At 51.5% G+C, this 14,632-nt stretch overlaps 1 protein-coding gene across 1 annotated transcript; it reads right to left on the reverse strand.

Annotated features, from left to right (window-relative positions):
• Nucleotides 1-253: 253 nt before the first annotated feature.
• Dusp5 (dual specificity phosphatase 5) lies at nt 254-14,070 on the reverse strand. The gene is made up of 4 exons (XM_057779986.1): nt 13,539-14,070; nt 9,123-9,271; nt 4,552-4,771; nt 254-1,736 (listed from the first exon to the last, which is right to left on the reverse strand). Exons 1-4 carry the CDS (start codon nt 13,915-13,917, stop codon nt 1,330-1,332), a joined length of 1,155 nt encoding a protein of 384 aa, XP_057635969.1. The 5' UTR covers nt 13,918-14,070; the 3' UTR covers nt 254-1,329.
• Between the last annotated feature and the right edge of the window lie 562 nt (nt 14,071-14,632).

The raw sequence follows: 14,632 nt of genomic DNA on the forward strand, positions 1-14,632 counted from the left end.
TTGAGAGCACACTGGCTGCTCTTCCAGAGGACCTGGGTTTGATGTCCAGCACCCGCGTGGCAGCTCACCACTGTCTCTAACTCCAGTGTCTCTTCTGGCCTCTGCAGGTACTGGGTGTGCATGTGATGTACAGGCCAAACACCCACTCATATAAAACAAAAAATTAAAAATAAACACATAAACAGCAAGGCAGGCTTAAATCTCTGCCTGAAAAGCATTCCCTCCTACTCAAGTCACCACTAACAGGAACAAGCACTTTTAAGTTATTTTTATTTTGCACTACGTAAAAAACAACAAGCAACACACTGCTTTTCTTCACATTCACATGGATTTTTGGGGACTTATTGCCTTTCCCCCGGAGAAATAACCTATCAAAGAACAGAAGTAGTACCACATTGCAAAAGATACAAACCCAGGATCAGTAGCTTGAAGACAACCCCCCAGGAGCAGGGAGGGAAACAAAGTCACGACGGAGCACTCAGTACACGACGGACGCTACACTGAACAAGTCCTGTCACCGCCCCAGAACACGGCGCGCGCCCCCTTTCTCCAGGCACTTACTGCCACCTCCTCAAAGGGGTGATTTTTGGTCTAGGGTCTGCAAACTTTCTGGATGACAGCAGAGTGGCTTTAAAGAGAGATTCAATGGGACAGGTTCAAGTATGCACAAGAACTATGCCGGAGTCCATGGTCACAGAACCCTTGGTGAGAAAGAAACCCTGACTTTCCAGCGTCCTCTGCTTCAGCCAACAGCTTCCATGGAACCCAACACAGAATCTCAACACTTCTGGGTTCAGACCGGCAGGTACTTCTGTCTTGACAAATCTAGCAGAGTTAACTTTTGTGACTGGGTGGTGACCCGCTTTATTCCCTGAAGTGACAGAGACAGACAAAAAGTTTGCCAAAGTTCAAAAAACAGAGTGAAAATTGTGCTTCCTTCAAAATGAATGGGCCTCGTCACTGCCTTCTCTCCTGGTCCAGCGGTGTCTCGCTCCCACTGGGCTGTGGGGATTTATTGCCTTGCGCTTGAAATGAAAAGGCGAACTTCTGAGATGCATGGACTGGGAGGTCCTGAGTGGGCAGGGGCTCTGGGAGCGCAGCGGTCAGCAAGCGCTGCGCTGGAGGCATGGCTTGGCCTTCCTACAGTCCCGAGAAGCTATGCTCGGGGTCGGTCCGAAGTGCACCTGCAAGCCTGGTGACCACCACCGTCTCAGTGGGGCAGCGGACAGAGAGAGGTCTGCAGTATTGCACAGGTATGAAATGTCCGCAAGTTTAAAAAAACAAAAATCACAGTTGTTCTTGGGGATTCACTGGCAGCCAATCCCAGTCTCAGCAGGACGTTGCCGTGGCCACAGGGCTCCTGTGGAGCTCCGTGACTGTGGAGTGGGTGGGCACCGGTGCCAGCACTGAGGTAGGAAATGTGCAGTAGGCACCCTGCATGTCAGGGCTCAGTGTCTGTAAATGGTCTATAAACGAGGAGCTGGCTGCCTCCCCTTGGCAGGAGGGAGGCTGGGGGGTGGGGGTGGAAGGCAGGGTCTCTGACTCATACTGAAGAAGCTGTCCCATGAAGCCAAAGTTGGGAGAGATCACACTCCTCCTCTGCTTGACGTAGTCGAAGGCCTCCTTCAGGCGAAACTGCTTGGTCTTCATGAGGTACGCCATGCAGATGGTGGGCGACCGGGAAACCCCAGCCTCACAGTGGACGAGGACCTTTCCTCCTTCTTCCCTGACACAGTCTGGAAGGGAGCGAAGAGAAGGGCAGTCGGTCAGAACTAGGATCTAAAGGGAACACCAACTGCAGGACACACGAGGGACAATCTGTGCGACCTGACAGTCCTCCACAGTGCAAGTTCAAGGGCCATGGTCCTCAAGCTGAGCACGGCATGTATCTACAATCCCAGCATCTGAGGGATGGATGGGAGGACCACAAGTTCTTAAGGCAAGCTTGGGCTATAAAATGAGACTGTAATAGAGTTTGAAATCCCAACAACATATGTCCCCAGGTAGGACTTTTATCCCCATGTGAAACTGTTTTCCAGAGCCCTTGCACAGATCCTTTCACTGGCAGGGCTAGACCCGGAAACATCCTCTTTAGACACAGCCTCTCAATCTGTGTTCTAGGTTCGGCTCAAAGGGACATGGGAAAATCCTTAAAATCACATGCAGGTTTCTTTGTTGGGCGTATGTCATTCCCTGAGTGTCTAAGGCTCAGAGACTGACCTAGCCTCTCCAGTTCTGATTCTAATGGCAGGCCCATACTGGAAGAGGTCTTCTGGATTCCCTGAGCACCCTGTCTTGCTGTGACAGGGCGGGATGCTTGGTGAGGTTCTAGGGTTCTCACCACCAAACATACAACAAACAGTGCCTGACCACTAATTACAGTCCTGGCTAAGTGACGCTTACTGGATGGAATATAAATGGCTTCTGCAAACCCTACCTTGCTCAACAAAGGAGAGGCACTGCTACAGAGTCACCATCAGTTAGCAGTCTCTTGCTTACTATGACCAAGTGTGCATGTGTGTGCGCATGCATGAAGCGTCCTTTGTTCTGCTCCCCCCCCCCAAAAAAAACCCTGCTAAAAATAGGGAAGGTGAATATATGTCAAATCAAAATCACACAAGTCTCCCCAATTCCCTCTCTTGAGAGTGAGGAAGTAATCACCTCACGGGAAGTTAGACATAGTTGTAACTGGTACTCTGGAAGACCACAGTACTCAAAAAATGAAGGGGAAAATGTTACTTCCTTTACCACCTTCCACCCATATGCTTAAAGTTCAAGAAGTCTGAAAATGACTCTATCTAAAAGATCAAATTGCTAAGGGGTCAGGGAGGAACCTTTGAGATTTCCAATCCATACAACAAACCTCAGAGCATGCCCAGAGGAACTCACTGGAGGTACAGCAACACATCAATACAAAGGGAACAATAAAGAGCCGGCCCCCAACAAGAATCCCTGAAAGTCGGTTCAAAGCCCAGACTCCCAGTCCTTGGGATTATGGGGTCAAGGGCAATTACAGAGTTGTGCCTCACTTCCCCTTGCTCCTCCGCTGTCTGTGAGCGTTTAGTGGACTACTGCCACATTCAAGGACCCAAAGGATATGGAGTGCATCGTTTCCGGAACTCTTTCCAAACCTCAGGCTCCTGCTACCCACAGCATCATCCTCCCCTGGATGTCAGTGCTTATTTGGGTACAAGGCTTTTGAATCCCTGTGGGACTGTGTCCACAATATAGACACAACATACACACAGGATGTGGAAGGAGGTTTCTCAGAACTGGACGGGGGCAGGTTGCATGACCTCATTCGGTAGCTATCCAGGTAATTAAGTAACAGGCTGAGAAGGAACCCTCCCAAGGGCATGAAGAAAAGTCAAGAGTTCCCATCTAGAACCCACCATCTTGGCTGCTTCTCAGGCTGCCAAGAGGATTCTCAGCCTAGAGACTTGGGCGACAAGGAAAGCCTCAGTCTGTGCCTTTGAGGAGTTTGTCAAGGTTTCTTATGACATCGTGTGTGGTAAGCAGGCCCTTCCACGTGGCTGAACGGAGCCTTTAATTGCTGCCTGCACTAAGTAATTACCCTTGTGCCTAACACCTGCCTTTAACAAGACATAGGAAAAGATGTCTCAATCCCAGCAACTATGCATGTTAAAGAGAAAGAAGGAAGAGAAAAGGGGGGCAGGATTCTGAGTGTGTTTGTACATCGGAGACAGAAGTCAGGCTAAACACAATGGGGGAAGCGATCTGGAATGTGAGGGCAATCAAGGCAACACTGAGAGCCCAAGCTCTGTCTGGGCAGAGGGACTAGAGGCCAAGGCTCTAGCCTCATACGATGGGAAGACAATAACTGCTTCGCAGGATACAGGGATGCAAAAGATGCCAAGTTTTCTGTGCACAAGGCACGGGGTTTTGAGTCAAGTGCTATCTTTAATCCAGAGTTAGCTGAAAATACAAAATCAATTGCCTCCAAAGCTGTTTGCCAGAGCTATGCAAAGCTGCTGGGGCCTTCAAGGCTTGGTGCGTAAGGAGTGCTCCCTCCATCCTTCTGTTTGCTTTAAAAATAGCCTAACCTACGTAGAAGGAGGCTCCCCCCCCCCCCCCCCGTAGAACACTACACATGGCTGCACTCTGCTCCCGACCACTGAAACAATAATAAGAGCAGCAAAGTACTGCCATAAAATGATACTAATTCATTTATCTTGTAAACTAAAACCCCTAACAAGAGTAACTCGGCGCCTCCCCTCGCTTTTGTGATGGCTAAAACGCCTGCTCTTCGCCCCAACTCTTCGGGCTGCACAGACAAGACCCTTCTTAAATTGGGCATGGTGGTGGGTTCCTGATCCCACCACTTGAGAGCTGGGAGAAGATCAGGGATTCAAAGCCAGTCTTGGTTGCAGAGCACATTTGAGGCCACCTAGGGCTACAGAAGTTGCTGTTTCCAAAAAACAGACTCTTTTCTTCCCAAGAAGGTAACCATACCAAGATATCAAAAGAAAAGAATACATATTCCACTCCAAGGAGACTCCCAAAACAATGGAGAGGGGTGGCTGAACCTACCAATAAAATCTATTGCTTCTTGGAAATGGGAGCTGATGTCAGCTGTGTGGCTGTCCTCCACAGGGATCCATTTGTAGTGCAGGTGGGTGGTGCAGGCCTCGGAGGTCCGGCGGGAAACATTCAGCAGGGCGGTGATGTGCAGGTTGGCGAGGAACTCGCACTTGGATGCATGGTAGGCACTTCCAAGGTAGAGGAAGGGAAGGATTTCAACTGGGCCACCCTGGAAGCAGGGACAGAGGACAACCAGGAGACATTAGGTTAGCTCACTCATTTGGGAGAAGGCAAACAAAAGCCCTGACCTATTTGTTTAAGTGGGAGGTTCCCTTTCTGGTTCCCAGGTAGAGAGTTCAGAGCCAGGGCAAGTCAGCCAAGAGTGGGTGGCACCTCCATCTTGGCAAGCCCTCTTGTGACTCAGTGACAGCAAAATTCTCAGGGACCAGGAGCTTAGAAGTCACACTGCAGCCTTCCGATGCTAACTTCTGGGGTGGGAAGTGGTCGGAACTGAAAGGGCTCTTGTTTAAGTTCAAACTCCCCTGAAACAACCAGGGAAAGCCAGTGGGCCCTGCAGGGCAGCTTCCTAAGCCATAGCGAACATGGAAAATGATTTGGCAAAGTATCCTCCCTTTACAGTGTTTTATATCACGTACCGCATAAACCCTGACACACGGCCATCTTCATTTTAGGAATGGCAAAGGTGCCGTTCCCCCTCTCCCCGAAAAAAGTATGTTTCTTAGAATTAAAAATAACCCCTACCTACCCAGAATCTAGACTCAGGAAAGCTGTTAGACCACAGCAGAGGGGCTTCCCCACCCCCAAACTTCACATGGAGTGTAGGAGTTAGACAGGGTGAGGTCATCGCCCACACCCCAGGCTTCTAGTTCAGAAGCTCCTAAGGAGGCAGAGCCAAAGACCGTCTACCCCCAGGTGAAACAGAGCTCTAGGCTAGACAGACTCAGTAATCTGAGTGCATTTACAGGGTTCTAAGCTGCCAATCAAAGGCCACTGACTGTTGGAGACAACCTACCCCCCATTTCCTGCCCCAGAAATGGTAGAATGGAAATTCTTAGCCAGACCCATAGTAAGGAGAAAGGTAAGGGACCAAGAGATGGGGGTCAGCAGCAGGCAACCCACCCAGCACTTGAGGTATTTAAGCAAAAGCCAATTCAACTACACAGAAGGAAGTAACAGAGAATTTATCGAAGGGGTAAAGTGCACTCATACGCGCGCGGGCGCACACACACTTTTTGAGTTGGGGTCTCATGTAACTCAGGCTTGTCTCAGACTCTACACATAGCTGGGCTGGGCACAGGGTGTACCTTGATATTCCTGCCTCTGTCTCCCAAATACTGGCATTATAGGCATGTGCCTCCGCACCCAGTTTCTATGATATTAAACTGAACGCCAGGTCCAGTGTGTAAGCAAGCACTCTACCAACAGAGTTACACACATATCTACACCAGCATTTTTATTCGCACCCGCATTTCGGCCTTGAACTCACAGAGACCCACCTACCTCTACCTCCCTAGAGTTGGGATTAAAGGCGTGCGCCACTACCGCCCTGCCCACAGACCATTTCCTGAGGCTCAGATGGGATTAAATAATGCCAGAGATAGTCAGAGGTAGAGCGGGACCTATTTCAGGTAAAAATGAGAAGTATTTTCCTTCTTTCTCGCATTTCTCTAGAGATTCTCTAGGAATAAGTCCACTTGCACCTCTCCCCTACACACACACACACACACACACACACACACACACACACACACACACACACGGCAGCCTTCTAGAGGTAGTGTGGTGCAGAGGTTAGGGACATGGATGGACTTGACATCTGTGAGAGAAGAGCTCGGGTGGAGGGCTAGCTCCTCGCTAGCTGATCAGAGCTCCAGCAGCTTCTCTAACCCCTGAATGAAGACTGGGGACAATTTCTATCCTCTGAGGATAACTGGTAAGACAGAAAAGGAATAATGGCTGCATTATTAACTTGTATATTATGCGACTACCATCTTTAGAATCCTGGGGAAGACACAGGGCAGATCCTGAAGCCCAGCAATCCCAACAGCTCTGGTCTTAGCCTGAGAGTAGACTGTCCCCTGCACCCAGCCCAGCACAAGCACCCCACAGGTTAGAAACTAGAAAAATGGTAGAGATAGTAGACTCTGCTTGGGAAAGAGGCCCTAGACTCAAATCTAATTCCATTCTACCTTTGATCAGATATAGAACCACCCCATCCCCATGACACCAATAGCCACCCCCTCAAAGAAGCAGGCTGGACACTACCAAAAACTCCCTTGAGTGCCTAGAAAATGCTGATACACCAGCCTGGGATAGCATCCAATGTTCCCTGCAGCTGGCCCATCACACCCCTGAAATTCTATTTCTCTCCTTTTCCGAATCTTCTGTTCAACTCAAGAGGAAGACACCAAAGCTGTCAGAAAACCCGGAGACTATGACAGCTTCTCTGGCCTCTCTCAGTGTACGGGGTTTCCCAGATGAGGGCTGAGGACACATCAGAGCACCCCACCCTCAGTGGGCCAAAGGTCTCCAGAGCTTTCACAACCTGTTGTCAATTCCTACTTCTCTTTCACTTTCTGAGAAAGAGGCAGAACACAACACCACACACACAGACAACACAGACAACACAGACACACACACACATGCCGCATCCAGCTTAGATACATGCTGGGGCTTCAGGCTCACCCCACATGCTGATTTTTCTTGAAAGAAGACAAACATAACCTATGACTGGCATTTGGCCAGGCTAAGGCTTCCAGTGACCAAGAGTCCCAATAGAAGCAAGGGACTAAATTCGTATTTAGAATTCCAGGGCCTGAGTTCTGCCCACGGCAGGGAGCTGGCATTTTTCAGCCATATCTTTATTAGGCTTTGCTATGTTCTTTGTTTTGAGCAAAGACTGAAAAACTTCCATGTCAGATGTGTAGGCCAAAGGGCAGATGGGATGGATACAGAGATCCTGAAGGAACCAGAGCAGGGGACTGAAGAGGGGCCACCTAAGTCTGGGGCTGCTGTGGACCAGTGGCTGGAGTCTTTGCAAATGTCAGACATTCCATTGGCCAATGATAAGAACCTTAAGCTAAATAAGAAGGTGATCCCAAAGAAAAACATATAAGCATCCTCCTGAATATTAACCTTCATCAGGCGATGAAACAAGACAGAGACAGAGACCAACATTGGAGCACTGGACTGAAGTCTCACGATCCAAAGGAGGAGCAGAAGGAGAGAGAGCACGAGCAAGGAACTCAGGACCGCGAGGGGTGCACCCACACACTGAGGCAATGGGGATGTTCTATCGGGAACTCACCAAGGCCAGCTGGCCGGGGTCTGAAAAAGCATGGGACAAAACCGGTCTCGCTGAACATAACGGACAATGAGGACTACTGAGAACTGAAGAACAATGGCAATGGGTTCTTGATCCTATTGCACGTAATGGCTTTGTGGGAGCCCAGGTAGTTTGGATGCTCACCTTAATAGACCTGGATGGAGGTGGGTGGTCCTTGGACCTCCCACAGGGCAGGGAAACCTGCTTGCTCTTTGGGCTGAGGAGGGAGGAAGACTTGATTGGGGGAGGGGGAGGGAATGGGAGGTGGTGGCGGGGAAGAGGCAGAAATCTTTAATAATTAAATAAATTAATTAAAAAAAAAAAAAGAACCTTGCCCTCTGTGAGATGGCAAGGTGGCACCTGAACTCTAGTTTCTATCAGGCCTGGACTTTCGCCTGCTTTTTCCCCACCGTCCCCCATCATTTTATAGATTCCTAGCCTCTTGTCAGTGAGTTGTATAAAGTATACCTTTTTAAAGCAAAACAAAACAAAACAAAACAAAACAAAAAAAAAACCAACCAACAAAACCCCATATGCTTACAGAAACATCTAACCTTTTAGAATCTCCATTTCCTCTGGCACCAGAATGTATGAAAATAAGTACCAGAAACCTTCAGGAGTTGGCCAAGGATGGGGCACAAGCCTACAAACCCAGTCTTTGCGGGGCTCAGGCAGTTAAGTCAAGGCTGCCCTGGGCTACACATACACAGCAAGCCTGTCCTCCCAAAACAAAAGAGAATGGGGCTAGGGAGTTGGCTCGGCAGCTAAGAGCACCTGTTCTTACCGAGGACCTGGGTTTGATTCCCAGCACCACATGGTGACTCACAAGCCTCTGTAACTCTAGTTTCTGACCTCTGCTGTATGTACATGGTGCAAATGCACACATGCAAGCAAAACACTCATACACATAAAATAAAACAAATCTAAAAAGCGAAACGAAACAAAAACACAGGAAGCCTCAGAGTCAGCTCTGAATGTCTTCAGGGAAACCTAAACCAGTATTTTCAAGCTTCCCCAAACTGCCCAAGCCAGCTAATAACAATGTTCTCTCTCACTTCCTCTCTTCAGAAGCTGCCCAGCATCCTGTGGCCCAGGGACCCTAGTGTGTGCTGGGAGACTGTTCACTCGCCCTGCGAAGGGAACCCGTGTGCACAAGCCACAGCAGCTCCGTCGGCACGGCGTCAGTTCCCCGGTACAAAGCAGCAGCCCGCGTCAGGAGTCAGGACTCACATACCTGGTCATAAGCTGGCCTGAGGGTGACACTGAGGATGGGCTTGCCACACTGGCCGAGGAGGCCCCTCTCACTCTCAGTCTTCTCTTGGGAAACGGGCTTCACATCCACACAGCACTCGGGATATTGTGAGTAGAAGGTCTCGTACCCCCCTTCAAAAGCAAACAAACAAACGAAAGTGAGACGGGCAAAGGCACCGGGTTCTCGGACTGTCAGAAAACATCCGTTGCGACGTGAGAGCTACAAGCCCGCTACGGCAAAGCAACTTCTGAGCTCCGTGGGTAGCTACAGCCACCTGCCCCCAAACCTGACGACTGATACCACCCAAGAGCCACAGAACAGAGGGAGAGAATCAATTCCTGCAAGTTGTTTTTCGGCCCCCATATGTGTGCTATGGCACAAGCATGCTCAATAAAAACATAATTAAATAAATGTAATTTAAGAAAACTGAACAAGAGCTGGGCGGTGGTGGCACACGCCTTTAATCCCAGCACTCAGGAGGCAGAGGCAGGCGGATCTCTGAGTTCGAGGCCAGCCTGGTCTACAAGAGCTAGTTCCAGGACAGGAACCAAAAAGCTATGGAGAAACCCTGTCTCGAAAATCCAAAAAAAAAAAAAAAAAGAAAACTGAACAAAACCACCAGTTCTAGAATAAAAAAATGGACTTCCCTCACTTGTATACATACACACCCCTCACATACACACACTCCTAAAAGTCTGTCATCTGGGACTAGAGGAATGGATAGCAGTTAAGAGCACTTATTGCTCTTGCAGAGAAGCTGGGGTTCAGCTTGGAGCACCTACATGACATCTCACAACACCTGTAATGCAAGTTCCAGGAGGAGTCTAACACCTTATTCTTCCCTCCTCGGGTTCCTGTACACACATGGTGCACATATACCCACACATACACACATAAATAAATACATCCAGTTTTTAAAGGTCTCAAAGAGAGGCAATGATTAACTTTCTGTGTCTATCAGAAGCAGCTTATCTGGCATTTGGTAAATATTAACCATATCCTCTCAGAAAACAAAAGCAATTTTCTTCTCTTGTTTATCTAAAACAAAGGCATGATTATGTGAACTTTCATTGATTTCTAAGAAGACTCCTAAACTAGCTTTTTCCCTAGCCCATTTACTCTAGGCAAAAATCATAGCTGTACCCGCTTCCATTCCTAGAAGTGTGCCCTTTCTCACTCCTAAGGTCACTGACAACCCCTTCTACAGGTCCAATTTAGTCACACATCAAGTTAATACACTCTAAACCAAATGCAAAAACGCAGACTTCTGGGCATGGGAGGATGCTGGTATTACATTTCAATTCCTCCAGAAGGCTCCCGTGAGGTCAAAGGGCATCCTGTAGAGCCGAGCATGGCAGCACATGCCTTCAATCTGAGCAGGTGGTTAGGAGGGTCATGAGTCGAAGGCCAGCCTGGGCTATATGCAAGACTCTTCCCCCACCCCAAGGTATAAAAATGACCAGTAACAGAAGTGTATCCACATCAATAGTCTCAAGACCAGTGGGGAAGAACCAGTAAATCTGGCCTGGAGGCCCACAGAAAGCCAAGGCATTGTAGGTAGACAGAACATCTTGCTTAGGAACCTTCCGTTTCACCAACAGCAACCCGAGGTACTTCTGAGAGCCTCCGGAAAACCCACCTATCTTTCACTATCCTCAAGGGTTCAAGCCACCGGTAACACAAGCACGCTGCGACAAGGCCCTTCCCAAGGAGCTCCCTTCGTGCTCTGTCTCTGGGTGCTAGATGGGCAGCCCAGTAAGAGGGCTCCCTCCTGCAGTCAGCAAAGGGTTAATGGATTAGATGGCAGTCTCCTACACCCTCCTGGGAGCTGCAGCCCGTTCCTAGAATGAGTCATCTTGTCATTCTGGCTTCCTTTCAGCTTCTGCCCCTGCCCCCATTTAGTACCCCCAAATCTCCCCTGTGATCACTCAAAGAGCTCGCTAGCGCCCTGGAGAAACTGCTGGTCCTCCACAAATGGTCATGTTCTCTGCCATGAAAACAGGGGGCTTGGCTAGAAGGGGAAGGGAGTAGAGGTGAAGGCTTTGGTGGCTTAGCTTCCCCTGGCAGCCCCTTCCTTCTAGGAGGCAGAGTGAATGTTATACCAACCCACACAGCCTTGGAGGCGGTGGAGGAGGGGGTTGTATTTCATAGACAATAAATCACGGGGGTGGGCCTGGCTTCCACAGTTTGGGTTCCAGGAAACAAAATGACAGGTTTGTGGGCATCTGGACAAAGAATAGCCCAGGCACTCCCGAAGTTGAGGACAAGGCTTCAGGGAAGAGAAGCCTTCAGGCCACCTCATCTCTAGGCCTTAAATAGACCATTTAAGAGCTGGTAGGCAGGAAAGTAGAGAGAAGGGCTCGTTAGGGTGGGAGACTGCTTGCCAGTTAACAAAATAAAACAGGCAAAGTGTCTCCGTGTAGCTGAAGGACAGATAAACAACAGGGCTTGCCTCTTCAAACTGGGGTCAGGAGATTAGGTCTCTGCCCTCCACCCACTCCCACTGGAGGTGTGGAGACAACATTCCTCTGTGCTGTCTCACTTGCGCCTCACTCCAATTGCAAGAGTGCTAGCAATTCCTCCAGCTGCTTCGACCTCCTTCAGACATCCCTGCACTGCAGGGAACAGCACACACAGACGCTGGGGCACATACAGACGCTGAGTGTGAGCTCCAACTACCCAACTGGTCCTTGTGGCCTCATCAGCGGGAGAGGGGACTGGAGGAAGTGTGGCAGGCCTGGCGCCAACATCTGGATGCCATCAGGTCAAACCCCGAATGCCCATCTGGACACGTGCTATGTAAGAGAAAGGCATTCTCCCCTCCAACAGTTTGAATTCAGCAGTTATAAGGGTAGCAATTTCCACTGAAATCCCAAATGCACACCACTTTTGATCTTAGCGTTTTTATGGTCTGAATGAAAGACAAGACTGCACAAGCCAGAGCACCTTACGACGACAACTCCCCTCTCCCTCACAGGCAACCCAGCTGCCCGGATCATCCCCCGGCACTGTCTATCAGCAAGCAGCATGGATGTGTCCAGAACTAGCTGGGTAAAAGAGGCCGACTGGGGAAATGGATGGTTCCAGTTGGTTTAAAAGCTATCCACGAGGGAACTTGTTTTAGGGTGTGAGGAAGCCATGCATCTCTTTATACACACTTTGCGCTGCTCATGTTCACCTGAGTACACATTACTTCATTTTTAAAAAGTGAGAGACCTCTGCAGAGCCTAGAGAAGGCCACCCTTCCACACCCTGCAGCTGTTATCTCCCAATGGGATCAACAAGGGACAGTTAGCAAGAGGTGTTAATAGATAAGGAGCTCTGGAATCCTCCTGGCCTGCAGTGTGTGAAATTTCAGGTTGCATGGCTTTGAAACAGGGTCTTAGCTCACTGCACCCGAATTCTGAAGCACATCAGGCTTCCCGCGCCAGGTACTCAGTCAACAGAGATGTGGGGCCCTATCCGCTCTGCTATCACCTCTGCACCCCAGTCAGGGTTCCCACACGTTTGAGGTTAGAAGGCAAGAGCAGTCACAGGAAATGACCCAGAAATCAATGATGTGGGGTTTGAGAATAAATCACCCACCCACAACCGGAAGCCAAAGTTATCTCGCCAGCAGGTGAAATGGTCGGGCCTAGAGGCAGCCCTTGAAGGCCTAAAATCAAAGGCCACAGAATCTCCACCACATCTCACAGCCCCTGCGGCACCTCTCCTAACCGGGCAGGCCAGTTGGCAGTGTCTGAGACGGTCCCAGGGCTAATCCCTGCCGGGGAAGAGAGGATAAAAGGGGTGGGAAAGCTGTCAGCTCCAAATTAAACTCGAGAAAGGCCTAGGGTGGGAGAAGGAGGCTGGAGGAAAACAATAAAAAGCAAAAGAGGGAGAGGAAGGGGAGGGACTTGCCAGGGTCAAAAAGGCAAGAGGCCCACCAAGACACAGCCGAACGTACAGTAATTGTCTAGGCGGGAAGAAAGGGGACACCGCGGCGCCACTCTCCCGGGGGAGGGTCTCGACTTGCTTGATCGCGCCAGATCTGTTAGAAACATTCCGACCCCCGTGGTCTGCAAACGGCGCCAGAGGCCAGCACGGGCCCTCGGTCCCCGGAACTAAGGAGCACGGCCCGCCGCACCTTCCCAGCCCACCCAGCCCAGGGGGACAGGCAGGTTGCCAGACGCTTTCGAGGAAAACGGGGGTGGGGAGAAGGAAGCCCCGGACGCTGACGTTCGCAAGGACCTCCCAAGCGCACGCGAAACCCCGGGGTGCACATTCCCTCGAGTAGTGACTTTCCCCGGGCCACAGTTCCCACGCAGCGAGGGAACCCGGAGCCCCGGTGTCCCGGCCCAGGGTGCAGGAGAAGGAGGGCAGACGGCAAGGGTCCCGCGGCTCCCCGCACGAGCTCACCTTTAAGGAAGTAGACCCGCGGGCCGGCGGGCAGGCAGGCCAGCAGCGAGGTGAGCACGACGCGCGCGGCGCTCTCCTTCCGCAGCTTCTGCCAGTGGCGGCTGCCCTGGTCCAGCACGACCACCGCCGCCACGCCGCCGCCGCCCTCCTGCAGCAGCCGAGCGCGCGCCGCCTCGTCGGGCAACACGTAGCGCGCCGACACCGCGCCGCCCCGGGCCCGCCGCAGCACCACCGAGTTGAGGTTGACGTTGAGCGAGCCGCGCACGCTCGACGCGGCGAAGTCCAGGTAGGGCCGGCAGTCGAGCACCACGCAGCGCGCCTCGGCCTCCTGCCGGAGCATCTTGCGCAGCTGGCGCCCGTCGAGCGACGTGACCTTCATGTCGCCGTCACCCAGCGGCCCAAGGCCGGCGTGGACGAGCGGAGCACCCCCGGCGGGGCTTGTGGCCTTGCAAAGATCGAGCCCGGCCGGCGCGAGGGGCCGCGCGACGTTGTTCTTCACGCCCCGCGAGCTCCGCACCAGGCCCCGCCACTCGCTGCCCAGAAAGCCGGGGATTCCGCCGGCAGCGCAGCGTTTTATATGAATGAGTGCGCGTCCTGTGACGTGACTGCCCATATAAGGCCAAATATGGGTGTTTCCCCGCCCCTCGGCGTTGGCCACGCCTCCTGGGCGGGGCGTGCGGGCACCCGCCTCCACCCCAAGAGCGGGATGGAGGAAGGGTGTCTTAGTCAGAGCGAGAAAGAGGAAGTGGCGGGCGCCTGCTCCTCTCGGGGGCCCCGCGCGGAGAGACTCACTCACACATCACCCGGCACTGCCGGTGGGCTGTCAGGAACGCCAGCCGGCCGAGGTGACCCACGCTGTGCGGGAAGGGGAGGAAGCAAATTCGGTTGGAACCCGAAGCGGGGCCGCGCTCTGGAACCTCTGGGGCCTCCGGGTGGATCCCGAGCGGACTCCAGTCTAAGGAGGTGGCCTCTGAGATGAGCCGCGGTGGGCATGGCTTGATCCTCTTAATCGAGGCTTCTAACACGTTTTCCCCACTTCTGTTACGTTTTCATTTTCCTTAATAAAAAGTTCCGGAAAGTAAACAAACAAACCA

Source organism: Chionomys nivalis, chromosome 8 (assembly GCF_950005125.1).
Source record: "Chionomys nivalis chromosome 8, mChiNiv1.1, whole genome shotgun sequence".
NCBI lineage: Eukaryota > Metazoa > Chordata > Mammalia > Rodentia > Cricetidae > Chionomys > Chionomys nivalis.

Excerpts from the sequence above, each read along its gene's own strand:
- Dusp5 (XM_057779986.1), bottom strand. The coding sequence starts at position 13,917 with ATGAAGGTCACGTCGCTCGACGGGCGCCAGCTGCGCAAGATGCTCCGG. Across the intron at positions 4,772-9,122 it reads TCAGGCCAGCTTATGACCAG|GGTGGCCCAGTTGAAATCCT; the intron begins GTATGTGAGTCC and ends CCCTGCTTCCAG. Across the intron at positions 1,737-4,551 it reads AGAAGCAATAGATTTTATTG|ACTGTGTCAGGGAAGAAGGA; the intron begins GTAGGTTCAGCC and ends GCTCCCTTCCAG.